The sequence below is a fragment of the Barbatula barbatula genome (assembly GCF_947034865.1).
Source record: "Barbatula barbatula genome assembly, chromosome: 9".
Taxonomy (NCBI): Eukaryota; Metazoa; Chordata; class Actinopteri; order Cypriniformes; family Nemacheilidae; genus Barbatula; species Barbatula barbatula.
The window spans coordinates 20,107,675-20,128,339 of NC_136772.1; the positions used below are offsets into that span (position 1 = coordinate 20,107,675).

The 20,665-nt window shown below is 37.8% G+C and overlaps 3 protein-coding genes across 8 annotated transcripts; 2 read left to right on the top strand and 1 right to left on the bottom strand.

Annotated features, from left to right (window-relative positions):
- The first annotated feature begins 1,900 nt into the window (after positions 1-1,900).
- On the top strand, positions 1,901-6,185 carry gpr45 (G protein-coupled receptor 45). 4 transcript variants are annotated; one of them, XM_079464123.1, is made up of 3 exons: positions 1,901-2,127; positions 3,304-3,434; positions 3,737-5,438. In XM_079464123.1, exon 3 carries the CDS (start codon positions 3,853-3,855, stop codon positions 4,978-4,980), a length of 1,128 nt encoding a protein of 375 aa, XP_079320249.1. In that variant the 5' UTR covers positions 1,901-2,127; positions 3,304-3,434; positions 3,737-3,852; the 3' UTR covers positions 4,981-5,438. The 4 variants fall into 4 exon arrangements, with proteins under 4 accessions (XP_079320249.1, XP_079320247.1, XP_079320250.1 ...); XM_079464121.1 differs by lacking the exon at positions 1,901-2,127 and adding an exon at positions 2,600-2,972 and having other exon boundaries at positions 3,737-6,185; XM_079464122.1 differs by lacking the exon at positions 1,901-2,127 and adding an exon at positions 2,975-3,222 and having other exon boundaries at positions 3,737-5,544.
- Positions 6,186-6,273: 88 nt separating this feature from the next.
- cUnh2orf49 (chromosome Un C2orf49 homolog) lies at positions 6,274-11,069 on the top strand. Of its 2 annotated transcripts, none has more exons than XM_079464220.1 (4): positions 6,274-6,521; positions 6,625-6,782; positions 8,785-9,121; positions 9,259-11,069. In XM_079464220.1, the coding sequence occupies exons 1-4, from the start codon at positions 6,396-6,398 to the stop codon at positions 9,316-9,318; spliced, it is 681 nt and encodes a 226-aa protein (XP_079320346.1). In that variant the 5' UTR covers positions 6,274-6,395; the 3' UTR covers positions 9,319-11,069. The 2 variants fall into 2 exon arrangements, with proteins under 2 accessions (XP_079320346.1, XP_079320347.1); XM_079464221.1 differs by having other exon boundaries at positions 6,360-6,521; positions 9,262-10,611.
- Positions 10,924-18,388, bottom strand: fhl2a (four and a half LIM domains 2a). Of its 2 annotated transcripts, none has more exons than XM_079464219.1 (6): positions 18,172-18,388; positions 14,291-14,466; positions 13,292-13,466; positions 12,045-12,214; positions 11,749-11,935; positions 10,924-11,537 (listed from the first exon to the last, which is right to left on the bottom strand). In XM_079464219.1, exons 2-6 carry the CDS (start codon positions 14,444-14,446, stop codon positions 11,386-11,388), a joined length of 840 nt encoding a protein of 279 aa, XP_079320345.1. In that variant the 5' UTR covers positions 14,447-14,466; positions 18,172-18,388; the 3' UTR covers positions 10,924-11,385. The 2 variants fall into 2 exon arrangements, with proteins under 2 accessions (XP_079320345.1, XP_079320344.1); XM_079464218.1 differs by lacking the exon at positions 18,172-18,388 and adding an exon at positions 15,735-16,115.
- Between the last annotated feature and the right edge of the window lie 2,277 nt (positions 18,389-20,665).

Genomic DNA, 20,665 nt, shown 5'->3' on the forward strand with positions numbered 1-20,665 from the left:
TTTTAGCGAGCCTTTAAAGCAAACACGGTGCCCTCTGGATATCACTTCGGACACTACTGTTTATCATCTTAATTAAGATCTAAATCTCTTGAGGTTAGTAAAAATGGGTTTAATTTGGCTTTAGGCATTAGATGTGGATTTGAGTGTCTGGGCCATTCTCAAGGTGTTCCTGTGACACAGTAACGTCTAGGCAGCATCCAAGAGTAAACAAAGATAGTATATAGAGAACAGAGTGTTCCATTATTGGCAGGTCAGAGATGGAGCGGTTGCCTGGGTGACAGCAACAACCATGTGGAGATCTCAGAGGCCAATAGCAATGTCACATCTTTCACAGCTGCAGCACACAGCATGATGAGAAATATTTTTGAGTTGTGAATGAAGAGAGAGGAGGGATTGTTTTTTTAAGGAAATTACACACTCCGTAGGAAAGCAATAAGATCCACAGAGTCCTGTAATATGCAGAGCACATGTTTGTTTTGGGGTGGACAACCTTACATCCTACCTAAGACAATCTTGTGGCTTTGCAGGTCCCCTAACAATAATAATAATAATAACCTAACCATGATTGTTATTATTATTAACATACAAAGTGCATGATCAGAAGGACCTCACCAAAAGGCATCTTTCACGCAGGATAATGGTTGTGAGGAAAGTAGTAACGGACACAACTCATGAGATGTCTCTCTGACAAGAGCAAATTAAGGTAAGTATGTATTTCCACAATCAGTTATCCCCAAACAGAGGGGATGCCTACCCGACCAACCCAGTGAAACTTTAGACCTCCTTTTGTCAGGATCCTGCCCTCTCATGTCTTGTTTTCCTAGTCTAGTGGCAGGATCATGACAGGTCCACGTGTTTTGTGTGGAGAGAAACATATTATTGTCAGTTATGACATAATATGTGTTCTCTCCGGTCTCGTCTCTGGCCCCGCCCCTCTCGTTTCCTTGTTAGCTGTCCCTTGTTAATTATCCTCTGTTAGTTTCCCTATTTAATGCCCTCATGTCTATTGTCTTGTGCTTCTTCGTTGTACCTGTACCTGTGTCTTGGCTCGTGTTCATGTTTCCTACCGTGTTCGTTTTCCTGATCACCCGTATGTGTATTTTGAAGTGACTTGTTTATTGTTCCTGTTTGTTTATTTATGCCCCCTCGTGGGAAGTCTTTATTTTCTGTACCTTGCCTTAGTTCAGTTTTCCCCCATTGTGGGTGTTTGTTTTGCCGTGTTTTTATTAATATTATTTTTATTAATAAAGTCTTGTTAACCCCTTCATCGTCGCTGCCTGCAATTGGGTTCTTCCACCTCCAATCCTTGAGATCTCTCCCGAGATCCTGACACCTTTCCTCTATTCATACGCTTGACTGCTCCCTCTGTCATGCATAAGGCGTGGAAAATGTCCTATTGGGCAATTCAACTGTGCTGAAATAGTGGCATTTTAACACCTAGTCCTATTAAGCGAATCTTAATATTATTAACTGGGATGTAATGTGGTGTACAATTTGAGTGTTTCCCACTTCAATTTTCACATAGCCTATATACTGTACATGCATGTTGTGAGTACCTAAAGCTGTGCGTTAATGAGACTAAATGCTTTATTAATAATGTTTTAAATCATTGCAAAATGGTTTTGGAAGGTTTGGTTAAGGGAAATAGCCTATGAATTACGTTCATGATAAAACAGTGTGTGTATGAGAGGCATGGAAAATGAATGTGGCATGATAAAATACATTTAGAGGCAATAACACTGCGATTTCAATAAAGATGACTGTACAACAAAATCCGAGAATATAGATCTCATATTCTTTAGATTAATTTCCGCTCTTTGGAGGCGCTTTGTCATCCCTCTGAAATCTTTAATGATGATGCTGATGCTGGCGTTGTCACACCTCTCCCTCACACCCCGACGAATGTTTTTTTGATGCAGCAAGAAATCGCAGCACTGGAAACAATAGCAATCCTTTGCATTGATGTAACATCTCGTCCGTCACCTTTTCCACGACTCGCCGCCGGTCAACAGATATTTGGACTTTAGGAGCACATCTGGATGCGTGTATACTGTCACTCGTGAAAGTGCACGTGAGAGCTGCTGAATGATCCATGCGTGGCGTGTCCTGTGATGACTGAATACATCGGTAAGAGTGGCTTAGGCTACTATATTCGTACTATTGTCATGCATATCCTTTTCAAAGCTCGTAAATTACATTACAATGTATTTGTAGCATATTGTATTTTTCAAATCAGTGTAATTGATTTATGATTGTGTTTTAATAATCCGACATGAAGCAGGTCGAGTACACACATATATATATATATATATATATATATATATATATATATATATATATATATATATATATTAGACATCTGTTTCAAAGCACGTTAACATTATGCAAACAGCTCAAATTGCTAGGCCTACGTTAACAAAGGAGGTGTGTTTTTATTAATACCTTTTGATGTCTACTCTGTATTACTGAGATCACAGTTATCATTTCTTGCGTGTGTTTTTTATGATGAAAAATTTGATCATTTTTATATCGTAACATCTCTTGTGGTAACCATAGCAACCGGTTGACGATGTAACCAAAAGTATGATCCTAATGCTGCGTTCCAGACAACTCGGATTTCGGGTATTCCCAACTTCAATTCCAGAAATAAACGTCTGGGACGGAGCGAAGTTGGTGATCTGACCTTTGAACTCGGGGCACATCGATCAACCCCGAGCTCAGCGAGGCGGGTCATTTGACGTCACGGACAAGATGGTGGTTAGCCTTAGCAACCCTTTGTGAACCGTAAAAAAACGTTAAACTAGTTTTACAACTAGTAATATGTATGACCGTTGACGTTAAAACATCCAGAAACTGTTTACAGATGTCTATGTTTGAATAACTAGCATAAGGAGAACGGGGTCTCATAGTGACATCATGTGGTAAACATGCGAATGTGACGCGTGATGGACTGGAACGCATTGCGGTCGGAGGTAGGACATTTAACTTGATATGAAATCCGAGTGGTCTGGAACGCAGCACATACCCACACTTGTGCTCTCTGCACTTGACTACTTGTATACATGACGTATTTTCAAGTATTCTAGAGGGCGTGAAATAATTTCTTACCCAATAGGACACGAGTAGCAAGGGCCAAACTGTAACATTGTGATGTTTCTATTTATGTGATAAAAGTCGATTTACAATCTATTTCTTCAGTTTGCACCAATAAGTGACATTCAAGTACGAGGGACTTTAGGCAATCGCTGTGCTTATTTTTTAATTGTGTGAAATGTTTTATACATGTGTTTTGATCTTGCTTAGGACTGGAGTGTAGGTGCTGTTGGCGTTCTGTGGTGAATTCTTGGAATCTACGTAGCCCTTTATATCTGCACTATCCTTAGCAAAGAACGACCCAGTGTAACCATGGCAACAGCAGCATCCTCTGAGTCTGAGTGAGCATCATTCCGCTCTTTTATCAGTAACCATGACGTTATTTTGTGTTTGTATGGTGGATGCTCACCGCATTGCTATGCAGAAACCGACAGACGTGGTGTTGTACACATTTGATCATTTATGTCATTGATAAATTGAACCATTTTAAGTGTGCACCTGCTTGATTATGCAGGTTTTAGAGACAAGTCAATCGCTGAAATACCTTCACAAACACCACCTGCCTACTTGATAAAACCATAAAGTTTATCCATTGTTTTTTTACAGATTGAAACCTCATTTCTATCATGGTCTTCTGTTTCAGATACCTTTGTACAACAATGTGGAGAGTAATTCCATCAGTAGGCGCTGTCAGGACCACTGCAATGGATTATGTATGACTTCTCTGCTGGGAATGGATGATACCTGCTAACAGTTGCCATGTTTACATGTAATGGCAGCACAATGGATGGGTGTGGCCTCCTTGAACCGATTGAGACTGAGATTCAGGATGCTGAGAACGCCCTTATGCCCACCACTCTCAGGGTGGCACTGGCGGCCATCATGATCTTCATGATCACCATCGGTTTCCTCGGTAATGCCATCGTGTGTCTTATCGTCTATCAGAAACCGGCGATGCGTTCAGCAATTAATCTTCTGCTGGCCACGCTGGCATTCTCTGACATCATGCTGTCGCTGTTGTGCATGCCGTTCACTGCCGTCACCCTGGCAACGACGGACTGGAGCTTCGGAGTGAGCTTCTGTCGTGTATCGGTAATGCTTTACTGGCTGTTTGTTCTGGAGGGCGTGTCTATCCTGCTTATCATCAGCGTTGACCGTTTCCTCATCATCGTTCAGCGACAAGACAAGCTGACACCCCATCGAGCAAAAGTTCTCATAGCCGCGTCATGGGCTCTGTCGCTATGTGTGTCCTTGCCGTCCGTGATTGGGTGGAGGACTGCTGGGATTGGTGCCCAAGTGCCGCAGTGCATTCTAGGATATAGCGAATCGCTTGCGGACCGGGGTTACACGGTGCTGCTCGCAGTTGCTGTGTTTTTTGTGCCATTTAGCGTAATGTTGTACTCATACCTGTGTATTCTAAACACAGTCCGTCGCAATGCGTTGCGCATCCACAACCATACCAGCGAAGGCAGCGTCGCCATCAACCACGTCAGCAAACTGGGTTTAACCGGTCTGCATCGCCCCCAAGTCAACATTGACATGAGTTTCAAAACCAGGGCATTTACCACCATCCTCATTCTTTTCATCGGCTTCTCTGTGTGCTGGTTGCCACATACCGTGGTGAGCCTGCTGGCAGTGTTCAGTAAGCGGTTTTACCTTAGCCCAACTTTTTACCCCATCAGCATTGGAGCTCTGTGGCTGAGTTACCTAAAAGCCGTCTTTAACCCTGTGATATACTGCTGGAGAATCCGAAAGTTTCGGGAGGCTTGTCTGGAGTTTATACCCAAGAGCTGTCAGCTCTGTCCCAAGATTCCCGGGAGAAGTCGCAGGCGTATACGACCCAGCAACATTTACGTGTGCAGCAGTGAGACCCAATCTTCGGTCTAGGATGTACACCAAAGTATATTCAAGCCAACAAATGAAGATTCTTTGAGTGTGATACTATATCTGTACATTGTAAGAAATCTTTGCTGCCTTAAAGTTTAAGTACAATCTACTTGGCTTTAATTCATTTCAATGTACTTTCTTAACTTATTTTGAGTTGAAAATTTGTATAAATGTTAAAAATGCCATGAAAACCAAGTTGATATTTAAAAATTCAGACAGCAAAGAATTGTTTTGAAATATGTCACTGGTGTGTTTGAAACTATTTGATGATTATAATATGTTTGAATGTAAGGCTTGAGAAGCAACTCCATCTGTCATATTCTGCAGTAGTGGGAACAGCATGGGCCATTTTATGTGTTTTTAAGCAATATTCATTTATGTCCCTAAACTGAGTTTTTTTTTTTCTTGAAGTTCTGAAGTTTTGTAAAACCGTTAAATTGCCAAATAAAGTAACTCAACTATCGAACTGTAAGATGGTATTTCCTGAAAGTAATGGAATGTTTGGTAGAATGTCAATGCATATTTTAGTCGATGCATTTTTTACATTGTGGGCATTTGGCAGTGAAAACATAAAATACATTCAGATTTGATCATTTTATTAAGACATGCATGCATTTCTTGGGGAAGGAACCCATGACTGGTGTTCCTACAAAAAAGTGCATAAGCGTTAAAAACTACATTCCGACAAGTTACAATTTGCTGTTATTGATGGTCGACCATTGGGAAAGTTGAAAATGAAAATGTCGTCATTAGTTACTTGCCAAATTTCAAAGCTGTATGAGTTACTCTTTTCTGCAGAATACTAAAGAAGACTGTGTGATACCAAACAGTTCCGGAATACCGTTGACTACCACCATAGATTTTTTTTCCCATTGACCTGCATTAGTTTTGTGTCTATACAATAGAAGTGAATGAGTACCCTTATTGTTTAACATTCTTTAAAATACCAAGAAGAATGAAAGTCATACAGGTTTGAAATAAAAATAGGGTGATAAAATGATGACACAATTGTCCTTTTTGGGTGAACTGTCACTTTAAGGCATGAAATAAGCTTTTCGTTACACAGTTACACTATAAAATAAATTCAGACTATGTTTTATACACCATCTGTTTTGAGTATCAGTCTTATGATGAAACTGCTTAAGCGAAAGAGAATGTTTTTGTGTAAAGTAAAATAGCCCTTTAATAAACCAAAATTTGCTGTCGGTTTAAGTCCTTAAAGTTATATTTATTATGCTTCGATGTATAGGCCTAGCTGCTCTATAAACGAGTTCTCCAGATTCCACTGTATGTGTGGTTGTGTAACGCACATCATCCTGCGGGTGGCAGTAATGATCGTTGTGCGATAAAACGCTACGCGCGTAAACAGAGAAGGGGTGTGTCTTCCTGTGCTCTCCGGAAGTGGGGTGACAAATATGGCGTCGCGCAAGCAGGATAACACGAAAGAGCGTACATCAAATGCTGGAAATGTTGCAAATGTCGACTGTCTGCTTCATCCCGAGCTCCTGTCACGAGAGTTTATTCAGCTTGTGTTACATGAGGTGAGACGAAGGGGCGTCAGGTTGTTGAGATGTTGGACAATGGGAATGAATGCAAACGGTTATCAATCTACCCTCCAAAAAACATGTTTTATATGTGTGTTAGAGGAAGATAGCGGCGGATGATCATGGGGACAGTGACCGGCTCACAGATCTGTATCTGCGGCATGTCATTCCTCTGCCACAGAGAGATCTGCAGAACACACGCTGGGCTAAAAGGGTGGAGAGATGCAGAGAGAGACCGAGCTCCAGCAGTGTAAACAGGTGACTGATGGAAGACAAACTGTGCTCGCGTCGTGTATCACAAAAATGTCATACATTCCATCCAAGAACAGTTTATACACGGCAAAAAAATCCGTTTCTAAAGATTTTTGGATTCCTCTTACTGGAAACTGCTGGAAAGCGTTTTCAATTGATTCGTTTTGGCTTGTAATCAGGGTTCTAAATTAACTTTTTTGATCACCAGCCAATGTGGCTGGTAACTTTCTAAAGTTACCAGCCAATCAGAATTTCCACTAGCCACTTTTTTCGGGTGAAAATATGAGTAACACCGAATGCATTTGATCATTTTATTAACAATTTTGGCATGAAAAATACATATAAAGTACAATACATACAACAAAATATACACAGAAAGTGCATACATTTCAAGTTTGGGATTTATCTACAGTATCTATCTTTATATCTATCTACAGTATCTATCTTTCTATCTGTCTTTCTATCTGTCTTTATATCTATCTACAGTATCTATCTTTATATCTTTCTATCTATCTTTCTGTCTTTATATCTGTCTATATCTAGCTACAGTATCTATCTTTCTATCTGTCTTTATATCTGTCTTTATATCTATCTACAGTATCTATCTTTATATCTTTCTATCTATCTTTCTATCTGTCTTTATATCTGTCTATATCTATCTACAGTATCTATCTTTATATCTTTCTTTCTATCTATCTTTCTATCTGTCTTTATATCTGTCTTTATATATATCTGCAGTTTTAATCCTTAGGCTCTCCTGATGACTTCGGGCACTCTCATGGTCCTTTACTGCCTCGACTTTAAAATTAGTAGTTCCTACCACGAAATTGTTCGTTTTGTTTTTGTCTTTCGGGTACATGCGGCAATCCTGACAAAACATGACGACATTTTCGTGATCAAACACAAGCCATTCACGACCCGTCAGCCATTTGGCATTAAATTTTCTTTTCTTCGTTTCTCTGTTGATATCCTCATCCCCTGCCTCGTTCCTCTTCTCGCCCCCAGAAGTCTGTCCCAACCACCACCTCATTTAGTTTAGCTAATCTTAACTTTATACTTTACTTTGCTAGCTAGCAAAGTAAAGTATAAAGTTAAGATTAGCTAAACTAAATGAGGTAAAAATTCATTTTGGCGGGTGTTAATAAAAACTTACTAGCCAGTTTGGCCGGTGATGCATGAGGCATTACATGCATGATACATAAGGCTCTGTTCTCGGTCATTTATCCTATGCATTTATCCACCTGACAGTACTTCCTACATTTCCCAAGAACACTGTTTCGTAATGCTACGTGGTGAAGTTTCATACGCCCATTGGCTGCGCGCAGTTTGTAGTGAAACCAGCGTGAGAAACCATGGAAACGAACGGAGCCAGAGCAGGGAGCAGACTGAAATAAGACGGAGTTTAGCTAGATAGCTAGTTTAGCTAGCTAATTTTTACCCGCATTTGGCGGGTTGGCGGGTGTTAATTTAGAACCCTGCTTGTAATAGGGAGAACTATCCTTGTAATTTAAAAACTTTGATTGTGTTGAATGACTACCTATACAAGAACGACTATCTTCATTTATTCATTTTAATGTTATTCAACACCCGCATGACTTCTGTAAAACAAAAATATTGTGGTTTTGTGTCCATGCAATGCAGGACGATGTTGTTTTATGTCATGTCTTTAAAATATCTTCTTTTGTGTTCGGCAAACAAGTTCAGGTTTAGAATGACATGAGTTTGAGTGCATGATGAAGAATTTTCTTATTTATTTGTCAACTCTATTATAAGTTTATATTTCAGAAATATTGACGTTTGGAGGGATGTCACAGGGGTCAGGAATTATGATATTGTTTTTGGTTACTAAATGTAATTATTAACCGTTATGTCCTAACTCACCATTTACATGCATGAATTTGGCGGATGCTTTTATCCAAAGAGATAAAAGGTGCACATTTTTTACGATTTGTGTGCTCCCTGGGTATCTAAACCTGTGTTTTCTGTGTTTCCGTTTCTGCACGGACAGTGGCAGGAAGAGGCCGTTGGTCGTGTTTGATGGCAGCTCTACTAATACAGGCAGTGTTAAGTTGAAGAAACCTCTTACCTCACCAGCACCTGCTGCACACGACCGCCTGAAGCCCCCAGTTTCCAGTGTCAGTCTCTCAAATCCCATACGCAAGCTGTCCGGATCTTCTACAAACAACACTTCCTCAAATTCCCATAATAGGACCCCGGTATCACCGTCAGGGAGCGGCCACAAGAGCCCTGCAGCTACATGTAATCATTCTAACACTGACAGCGACTCAGTGCATTTGAACAACATGACGTCTAAGCTAAAGCGTGCGGCCCCCAGTGACACTGCTGTGAGTATAGAACGTAATCTATGGAAAGTTTTATGTTGACATGTTTTGTGTAGATTTAGTATTGTCATTTAATATCATTCAAGTCTTTCAGAATGATTTGCCTTTTTTAAATGACTGGGATTTCTATTGTTTTGTAGCAGACCGACATTAAGTCACCAGATATGAAGAAAAAGGTTCAACATATCACATGGCCATAATCTTGTCATCACATATCAAGTTGGATAGACAGTTGGGTATTAGAGACCCCTCAAGTGACGACTCTTCAGCCCTTCCCTGATCGTTACAAACCAGACACTGGGAACAAATGTTGTGGAATATGCTCCTCTGGTTCATTGCATAATAGGAGATAAATTAGGAGTGAAGGAATGAAGATTGTAGCAGTTGAAAACTTACCTACCTAGCTGATCTTTTACCTTTGTTTTTGAAATGTCTTTTTTTGCATTTAGTACTGACTTTATCATGAGGAAAATATCATACAGAGAAAGGATTCTAGGCAATTTTTTACTGTCTGTAAAAATGATTGATGACTAAGCGTTAACTAATATATAAAGGAATAGGGATATAAATGGATAGTTTACCCAAAAATGAAGCTTCTTTCATCATTTACTCGCCCTCATGTTGTTCCAAACCTGTATAAATGTCTTTGTTCTGCTGAGCACAAAGAAAGTTATTTGAAAGAATGTTTGCAACTTTCAGTTCTAGGGAATCATTGACTACCATAGTTGGAAAAATTACAATGGTAGTCAAAGATGCCCCAGAATTGTTCTTCAAAATATCTAATTTTGTGTTCAACAGAACACAATACTATGGTAGTGAGTGATGTCCCACAAATGAAAAGCGTTCACTTTTTTCCCAAATACCTTTGTTTAACAGAACAAATGTATACAGTTTTGGAACAAATTGAGGGAAAGTAAAAGTAAAAACTTGAACCATCACCTGAGATGAGGGTGAGATTTTATGTATTTTTGGTCCCCACCATATCTTGAAATGTTGAAGTTCGAAGTCATGTGTTGTTTATCTTAGAGAAAGCAACATAAAGAGGTTTTCACATTCTCATTTTTCTCATTTTACAGACTCTGTTCTGTCATCCAAACCATGAGGTTCTTTTTAAACATTAGTTTTTATTCAAACGCACGGAATGTGTCTCGGTGGCAACAAGCCACAGCATAAATCACTGATTATGGTGTTTGTGGTCCTAACATTCCTGTTTAGGCCAAAGATCGAAGTCTAAATTTATTGATTAAATGATTTTTGAGCAATGACTTAATGCAACTTAGACACAGTTTATATGAAACTGATATAAGATATTGAAAGCACTATACAGCTGGGAGTCTTTAATACTTGGAAGTTATTTGAATGGTGTTCTAGAGTCCGTATGGGATATGTAAAAAAGGTTGGTTCAGTTTGCTGTGTAACTTGAAATTCGGATCTCACACTTGTTGAATGTAAGAATATTTTGTTGCATTGGAAATAAAAAAACTCGCAGTTAAGCCTGGACAAGTTTATGGTTTTCATCTTGTAAAAATGTCTATAATATTACGTTTATTTATTACTCCTAATTAAATGCATGAATATAATTTCTAAAGGCCTCATGTGAAAATAATAAGTGATTATTTTAAAAGAAAAAACATTACTATTGGCTGGTAAACTGAGAAAAGGAATTGAATTCACTTTAAATTAAGTTTAAAGTGTATTTTTTGTGTGTCATTCAGCTCTATTCCTCTCACCTTTACCCAATGTCAAATACACATTACCTTGCATTGTGTATAACCTAAAACATTAACAGTTCTTCAGCAGATTTTCCTAGATGGGGCTATTGTTTTATTTTGCCATGTTCAAATGTCACATTAAACAAAAATATAACACCATATCAATTTGTTTTTAATACTTTTCAATGATCATTTTAATGATATTGGTTATTAAAGTTTTTTAATCAATTATTGCATACAGAAAAGACCAAGACTTTAATATTTTCGTTAGTTAAGACACACCAAGTTATGTAACACATCATAGAACGAGTCAGATATTTTAAGGCTAAGTAATAAACAGATTTTTCTTCAGTCTTCAAACACCCATATAAATATTGAAATAAAGATAACCGGCCCTTTCCTTTTGTTAGACTATTAAACTTTCTGTAAATAGTATTCACTATATTTTTGTGTATCACCTAAAGTAAATGTACTCATCACTCGCACGCAGTTTCATGCTTCGGCATTCATCAATGCTTTGGTATATAAACATCTAGATTGATTTAGAACAATCGTTCAGATGTCTTTGCCACAGTCAGGGCACAAGATGTCATCTCTCTCAGTCAGAAAACCTCTGCCCACCAGTGACACAGAGCACTTCTTGCAATTGAAACAATCGTTGTGCCACTGGCGTTCTTCAAATGAGATGTACTTGCTGCCTCCAAGTCCTACGGCAAACATGAAATGACAAACATGTTAGGAGCATATACTAGATATCGCCATATGTTTGATGTTATTAGATTAAAGATTTATAAGCAAATTTATTAAATATAATAAATAAATATCAATATTTGAAACCAGCACATATCAATGGTTTTCATCATAACTGAGGTATAACTATGAAGTTATTCATGGCTACACGTGTTGGCTTGTGCATACCACTAATGGGGGTGGTGCAGGAGGCACATTTTTTAGCATACAAGTTACAGAAGCAGTTGAGGCAATAGGCAAAGTCATCACGGGAGGTGAAGCGCTGGCCAGACAGCTGCTGCTTACAGCCGGTACACAGGAAACAGTCCTTGTGCCATGGCTGGTCATGATAGGTCACACCTCCAGTGGTGATGGGCTGCAGAATGAATAGGGAAAGTTTCAATATTATTAGTATAAATACGGAAATACATCCGATATGCTTTAGCTTTAAAAAATATTCAATGGCTGTTGAAGATTTACTGCACCTTCTTGCAGTGAATGCACTGCATGGCAAACTGCTTTTCGTAACAGGGCACGCAGTAGTTATGGTTGTCTTTAGGGATGAAGCTCTTGGTGCCAATCGGCTGCTGGCAACGCTGGCAGGTGAAGCAGGTTTCATGCCAACTGTTTCCTTTATGTTCCATCTTCCTGGAGCCTGGGGGACAGATATGATTTTAACAGCTCATATTAGGGATGTGCTATTTTGCAAATAAATGTTGATAAAAATGGACACTAAAATGAAATCCTACAAAAGTGTCTGAAGTAAATTTTAATAGCAAGGTCTGGATTCGGGGGCTGGGTCGGCATTCAGAATTTAAGAACTTATGAAAATGACTTGCATTTAATTCACAGACAATTTAATAGTAGGAAAAATGATAGAAAGTTTTGCAACGAAACATAAATGTTAACATTATGATATTCAGCCAATTATGCCTCTTTATTGATGTATTTGTTATGATTTTCTAACAATGAAAACCAAATCAATAATAAATATATAAAATTATAAATAAATGCAATTAATATATAACATCAATATACATTGAACATAACATCAAAATGAATAGTGATACAATGGCAAAATAAAGCACTTTAAAAATGAAGTGTCCATCTGTAGGAGTTTTTAAAACACTGAGTTTTTAGTTTAATATATTGTTTCTGGGAATATCTATTGTGTGTCTGATTACATGTTGAAATCAAAATATTGTTATTAAAAGCAAGGCATTCCTTTCCATGTAGTTCATTAAATTTAGATGATGATTTTGTGTCTTGTTTGCTACCTCAATATGGAAATCAATTCAAATGAATCAGAATTCATTCTTAAATTCTGAATGCCCCACAGCCCTGCTTTGATTCAATTACAGAGTCATCAGACGTAGCATAAATCACTATCCAGACATCCTATCAGAAACTCTATAAATACCAGCAGTGGCGCAGTGAACCCTCTCAGGACAGGCCTTCCTTGTTTTAAAGAGTCTGACTTTAATCTCACATCTTTTGTCTGCATGCTTCAGGCATTAAATATTAGCTTTCGTTCTGTGGGAGTTGGAATGTTCTGCACACTGTGTGAAGAGACCGAATTACATTTATTACTGCATGGACGAGAATAGCTTTCCATGGATCCATCTAAGAATCGTAGAGGCCCAGACGATTTAGATTGATCAAATGATAAACTGACTATACACAAACATCAGTTGATCTGAGGAAAGAGATCCTTCCAGAAAGAATCTCCTACCAGGCATGATGGTCTTCTTGCATGCGTGGCATTTGGAGGAGTACTCATTAGAATAGCACTCGGTACAAAGTAGCTGCTCATCTTTGGTAGAGAAGGGCTTGTCCACCAGCGAGCGCTTGCACTGGAAGCAGTGGAAACATTCTTCATGCCAGTGACGGTCTTTGTAGGATAGATCCTAAATCAACGAGAGTTACAGGACACTGTGATGACAACGCTATTCAAAGAACTGGAGAACACGTTCTTAGTCTGGCAAGCACTAATCTGATTGAATTTCTGGGAGTAACAGCACATTGGTTTTATCAGGACACTTAGAAACAAAGTTGTCTTTACAAAGTATTGGGTTGATGCAATGACACAGCCTTGTCCAATGGGTTTATGTGAATACATACTAAAACTGGAAGTTAGGGTGGAGCATATTGAGTGGCACCTCCTCCTTTTAAGTTAACCAATAGCCTTTTCGTCACAACACAATGGGCATAATATCTTTAAATGTTTTGGAGCACACGCAAACATATTCATACGAAACGCCCAAAAATTTCATTTTGATTTAATTTGGAGGTTAAACAAGTACTAAGAACGAGTTTCCAGCAGTTATTGTCATCAAAAGTTGTCAGATTAATCTATTTTTATATAATAACTGTGTATAACAAATTTTCTAAACCCATTGAGATTTATGCATTTGGCAGACACGACTTACATTGCATTATGCTATGCATTTGTTTCTAAATCCCTGGGATTGAACCCATGACATTGGCTTTCTAGTACCCTGCTCTAACCACTGAGCTTCAGGAGTTACTGTGAGATCTGTTTTAGATAAACCTGCTCCATGCATACAAAACACAAAACTGTCATTTCTTATTTAAATTGATGGTTCTTTCCTGGAATGTGTAATGTCAGCCAAACCTAATGTAGTAAGGCATTATTTAACATCCCATCTGACTTCTAACTTTACTGGGTCAGTACTATTTATTTCATACATGCTGTATGTACAGTGGTTACCCTGCTGTTGCAACCGATGGGTTTCTTGCATTCCTCACAGGTGTTGGAGTACAGACTTTCGTAGCACTTCACACAGTACGGGTTCTCCTCACGAAGAACATACTTGTTCCCAAACAGGGACTCTTTACAGTAGTGACAGTCATAACGCTCAGTCATCTTCACTTCTACCCCAAGTCCTGAAACAGATAGAAAAGAATTTGAAGGGAAAGTCTTATGACTAAGTTTAACTATCTAACGTTGCATTGTGACATAATCGGTTTCTTTTTATATACAGATAAATGATGAAGGTTTCTTAGTTTGCAAGAGGATGAGAGATCTTGCCAACTTCAAGCACCCTATGTACCATTCTTCCATCAGCTGAATTCACACATACACACTCACGGTATCCTTTTAATCCACTGAAATTCCACAGTGCACTACATCATACTATCGTAAGCAGTCTATTATCTCATTTACAGCTGTCAGAGATTATATATTGTGTGTGTGTGTGTGTGTGTGTAAATATTCCTGGTCTGGAATGGATTTGTTTGGCAATAAGCATCACAATAAATAACTTTTTACGTGTCCATAATAAGGCACATAATTATAAAGTTATATCAAACTTTAGTCTGATTCTAAAACTAGTGGTCAAAAGTAATGTCAGGCGCACATATACAGTTTCGGTTTTTGATGCAGCCCCAGGTTCAAAATAGTGAAAACTACAATGTAAAACTTACCTGTACATTTGTAGAAGGTTTGCCAGTAACTTACTGTCATTTCATTTACAATTTTGTTTTAAACATACAGTAAACTTACCTAGTACTTACATTTTCTTTCATTAAACAATATATCTTAGGTCACGTTTCTTGTTATGTAAATGTTTCGTAACTTAAGAAGTTTTAAATATTCTTACTAGAGAACATAATTAAAATGCTTAGGAAGAATGTCGTTTTTTCAGTGTTGCTAGCTTATGCCAGCGATGAGAACAATCTTTTCTTGCTCATTTTGAATCTCAAAAGTCAAGAGTTTTAATTTTGGTTGAAGTAAAGTTTCACTAAAATTAAAAACCGTTGGAAAGTATTAGGTAGTAATAAAATCTACAGTAAGTAATACTGGCAAACCGACTGCCAGAAAATTGTGTATTTTTTCACTACTTTTACCTACTTGGTTAATATAATTATTTGATCAAACTAATTTGCAAAAAATCCAAACTACAGCATATCAGGAAATATGGGTTTTATTATAATATGTTAACAAATGCATGGAGAAACAAAAAGCATGCAGATGCAGTTATTGTCCTCAATAGTGACTCAATACATTTTCCAAAGTTGGACATCATTTTTGTCCACTACTGTGAAATTTTGTCCAAGTGTGTATGTTTGCTTCAAAGACAGCAGGGAAAGAGAGCCTTTGAGATTTCTAGAAAATGTTATAATGATGGCATGCTGGAGTAGCATCTACTCACACAGCTGTTTGAGTTCCTGTTAAGCCCCTCTGCGTATTATTCCCATGAGCCCTGTGGCGACGTGTGCCACCTCACTCAGTGCCAGCTGTCCTACCCTGTGCTTCTGCCTCAAGGGTCCCCAGTATCCTCAGCCCCCTGCTATCAAGTGCTGAGCGTGTCTGACTGAGCTGACATACGTCCCGGGTTTCACTACTCTACCAAATCCCCTTCAACAGTTTGACCATAAAAGGCAGCAGATTGTGGAAACCAGGAAAAGCGTCTCTCTATCCTTCTAAGAAAATTCTTTTCTGACTTGCAATGTTAGTCATTCACTCCCCCTCTTCTGCTTCCTGTTTGTCTTGCCCTTTTTTGCTGTCTCACTTTTGAAGGCTTTCTCCCTCCAACTGGCAAGCCATCTCAATTCTTTCCATCGGAATGCTTCTCTCGCTTTCATCTGCAATCGAAATAGCACACTGCTGGTCGTTCTTGCCAAATGTTTTTTATATTGTCCCACCCGGATCTCCAGTTTGGGAAATAGGATCTCTATGGTTCTAAGCACACAGTAATTAGTCAAGAAGACATTTCTTACTTTAATATTCTGTTGGTTATATAAACTGTGAAAACTGTAATTTGACAGAATTTTACGGTTTTATTTTACAGAACTTTACCGTATTATTGAAATACGGTAACATAATCTAATTACAGAAATTTTTACAAGTGTAAAATAACGTTGAAAAGATATAATTTTACTTTCATGTTTTTATGTTTTTCTCTGGCACCCCAGCTGCTGGAATATTACAGCTTTTTACGGTTATATTTTAAAGAGTTTAGTGAAATCCTAGTTTAGTGAAGCCCAACACCAAAACCCAACAGGTGCGAAAACAAATTGTACTACAAATTCTTACGAATAAGCCAGAAATAGCTTGTTCGTAAAATATTTATGAATTCCTGTGAGATGTAATTACTGGTTAAATCAGGGTATATTTGGTTCAGTAAGCTTCAGTAAGAAATTTCACTGTGCTGCAGAAAAGAGAAAACGTTCATTCATGAAATACACAGTACATCTGCGTAATTGAATTTTGTTTATTACTACCACAGTACAGTTTCCTCATTTGTTCTCGTAGGAAATCTTGTTATTCTAATCAGATTTTTTCTGGAAATGGTTTTATAGGTCTAATGTCCCCACTTTCCCTTTCTCTCATATCTGTCATGGTTCACATCAGGGTAACATTTCATTTAAACCTACACTCTGATTTTCTGCACATCAGTACAACTCTTGAAATGATACATAAAGAAAATAAAATTAAAATAATAATACTCAATAATTGTAACAGACGTTCATACGTTTATACTTGACAGACAAAAAAAACTTACACTAACCCTCTTCTCTCAACAGGTAGTGGTCTAGCTTTTGTTAATACTAGTGACTTTGTATTAGCACCTACTGTACTGGTTTTTGTATGACATATCCCTTATTGCTCCCTGAGTTCTTTGTAAGTCGCTTTGGATAAAAGCGTCTGCTAAATGACTAAATGTAAATGTAACAGACATTTGTTACAGCCTAAAAGTTAGTTGGTTTCCAGGGCACACATTCTCTCCTTACATGTAAAGGTCTAATTTCAAGATGCACATTCAGTTATACACGACTTATTATTTATCAAATCTTCTCAATAACTCGTTCAGCTATGTTAAGGTGCTGGTGTCAAACATCATAGCACTTATATATTGCAGAGCTCTGATAGAAAAAAGATGGAATGCTTTTATAAGCCACTTAACAGGGCCTGCAGACAGTTGGAAGAAAGACTATCTCCCCTGAGATTAAATCCCCCAACATTTTCACTTCACACTCTCATACGGTACAGTACAGTATCTATATCTATGTAGAGGGTGAGACAGACCACCCATCATGACTCTGCTCTACCCGCTGTGACTTCTATCTTGTGTATAAATTCTTTATGAAGAACTTATAGCTGTCAAGTACCCCATGGTGTCACATACAATGGCTATGGTAATTGTGAACACAATACTAAGCCACAGTGGAATGAATTGTTTACTCTACACGATTACAAACCTTTACATTTCAATCTAAAATTTGAAATCATCTTTTGTCTTATTGATAAAAATGAGTGCATGAACATAGTTATATATTTTTGAGAGAACAAATGCAGATTAATTGGATTGCAGACATTTAAATGATAGTTTGTATGTACAAAGAATGCTAAATGTTTAAGCAAAACGTAAAGTATTTTAAATGAAGGGGAGATTTTTTACATTATAACACAAGAGTAGGCAATCCAAATGAGACCAGACATCGTGACACATTGCACATAAGCCATAGTAGGTTTGACAGACAACATACAGATTTAGTGATGGATGATAGTTGGATCAGTGCTCACGAGGGTGTTTTGTTATATGTTAGTAATCTAGCTGTATAGCCACAAGTGGCCATGGTTCTTACCTGGAGAAGTGTTTCTGTGAGAAGAGTCTGGTCAGACTGAGCGTTGATGGCTCTCGGCTCTCTGCTGTGTATTTTCCCGATTCAATTACTCCACCTATGGAGTGACTAATTGAAGTGGTCGTGTTTGGGCAGCCTCTTTTTATCAAGATGAGCTATAAATACATCAGCAACAGCAGTAAAAGGACCGCCACAGAAGATAAAGCCCACTTGAATGTACACACACACACATCACGCTCATATCCTTTTAAGGTCTTTTTATAGCAATAATTACAAACACATTAATGTCAAATAAGTCCATAATACAAGGAAAAGTCATGTCTTTAATATTTAAGATAAAAGACTCTACGGTAGCTCATTTATTCAAATGAAAGACAAGCATACAGAGAAAAGTGCTTGAACCCAAAAGTATTTGTAATGTGAAATTTTCTGCCTCATAATAAGAACTCTTGTCTTCATCATCTGCCCCTGATTTCACTTCTGTCCCTCAAGCAGTTGTGAGAAGGAGCCAGAACAAACAAACAGAGAACAGAGAAGTAGCAGAATGTTTACAGACCTCCTTCCATGCATGTTTTTGGTTGCAAAAGCCAGTTTCCGCTTTTTATTTATTTATTTACTTCAATAAAAACTCCCTGGTTGCCCAACCTACTAGGCGTACGCCAAAATAAAATTGCAGCACACAAATGAAGATATTTTTAGAAAGGTTTTGTGTCCTTGCAATAGAAGTCAATATTCTTTTATTTGAGGATATCTTTTTTGTGCTTTGCCAAAGAAAGAAGAGTTTGCAATGACATGAGAGTAAAAATCTGTATTTTTGTATGAACTTTGCTTGGCATGACAGATGTCGCTTTTACCGTGTCTTCACTTTCCATTTTTACTCTTAATCTCCCACCCAGCCCTCTTGGACTCTCTCTCTCTCTCCTGCGGATCGTGTTGAAGATGCTTTCCATGCGTCCTGATAACAGACCCCTCTGTGTGGTTTCTGAGAATATTCTGCCACTATTTCTGGACCAGGTCCACACCAGTACCCCATCCCCTCTTTATCTTATCAGTTGATTCTGATACATTCAGGTAATTGTCAAATCAGTGTTAGACAGTGAGTAGCTCCTGATATTAAATACAAGTATCAATCTTGGTCTATATCAGTCAGGGATGCCCTCTCTTGTACAAAGAAAGTAAGTGATTATGGAAGATATCCAATGGGAAGCAAGTGTTGAAGTCATCTCTTCATCACGGCAACAGATGGACTAATGACGGCAAGCACCATACACATCTATCAGCTCCAGGCTTAATCTATTACCAGCCACCCAGCTTGTGTTTCATATGCAAAGAAGTGCATGTATTGACTGCAGTCTGTGGAACCACTAATGGTTAACATTTGTCATTCTTCAATGACATACAAAATCACATTGGATGAGCTAAAAATTAACAATGTTACATGTTGTCAATGTGTAAAATAAAGCTAGCTCGTGTTTTTTATCGTTTTCTACTTTTTGTCTAATCCCATAAAATCCATATTCCTAGTTATTTACTGTGCAATGTATTGCAAGAACTAACAAAAATTATATCTGTATAAAATGCTTCATAGATTTATAATTTAGATTTATATAAAAGTAATTGTAAAGAAGGGCGTCTATTTATTCACATTAATCTGACTAACCACTATTTGTAAAGTTTTCCACAGTCTTCTTAAAAATTTATATTTTCTTCGATGTTGTTATTTCCCCAGTTTTAAACTTTGTCCTGCTTGTAAACATGGACTTATAGACCACACTTATTGTTAGCTCGTTGACAAAATGTTATGCGATCTCTCATTTGGAAGTCGCTTTGAATAAAAGCATCTAATAAATGAATGATCAGCCTTAAAGGGACAGTTCACCCTTTATTTACACACCCTCGAGTTGTGCCAAATCTGCATGCATTTCTTTCTGTGTTCTGATGAACAGAGAGAACGATATTTGGAAGAAGGCTTGTACCCAAACAGTTCAAGGCCACCATTGAGTACCATAGTAGGAACTATTACAATTGTAGTCAAAAGGGTCAGAACTGTTTTCCTAAATTCTTTAAAATATCTTCTTTTGTGTTTAACAGACCAAAGGAATTGACAAAAAGATTATATGATTGTGATTTTTGGGTGTACTGTTTCTTTAAAGGGATAGTTTACTCCAAAATAAATATTTGGTCATAATTTACTTTTCTCCAAACCTGTATACAAATATTTGTTTTACTGAACACAAAAGAAGACTATGGTAGTCAATAGAGCCCGATTACTGTTTGGTTACAAATATTTACCAAATATCTTTCTCTGTGTTCAGAGAATTTTCAGAGGGTCCATTTTGCATGGGCCCTTTTAAGGACACATGTAACTATCCTTTATACACATGGTAGTTTACCCCTATCCAAATCTCTACAGAAATGCATAGCATGGATTAAACACGTAGGCTATCGCTTCTTTTTTTATAATTCAGGTTACATTCTAAAGTAACCAGAACTATAG

Excerpts from the sequence above, each read along its gene's own strand:
- cUnh2orf49 (XM_079464220.1), top strand. The coding sequence starts at position 6,396 with ATGGCGTCGCGCAAGCAGGATAACACGAAAGAGCGTACATCAAATGCT. Across the intron at positions 6,783-8,784 it reads AGCTCCAGCAGTGTAAACAG|TGGCAGGAAGAGGCCGTTGG; the intron begins GTGACTGATGGA and ends CTGCACGGACAG. Across the intron at positions 9,122-9,258 it reads CGGCCCCCAGTGACACTGCT|CAGACCGACATTAAGTCACC; the intron begins GTGAGTATAGAA and ends ATTGTTTTGTAG.
- fhl2a (XM_079464219.1), bottom strand. The coding sequence starts at position 14,446 with ATGACTGAGCGTTATGACTGTCACTACTGTAAAGAGTCCCTGTTTGGG. Across the intron at positions 13,467-14,290 it reads CCATCGGTTGCAACAGCAGG|GATCTATCCTACAAAGACCG; the intron begins GTAACCACTGTA and ends TCGTTGATTTAG. Across the intron at positions 11,538-11,748 it reads CTGCACCACCCCCATTAGTG|GACTTGGAGGCAGCAAGTAC; the intron begins GTATGCACAAGC and ends TGTTTGCCGTAG.
- gpr45 (XM_079464123.1), top strand. The coding sequence starts at position 3,853 with ATGTTTACATGTAATGGCAGCACAATGGATGGGTGTGGCCTCCTTGAA.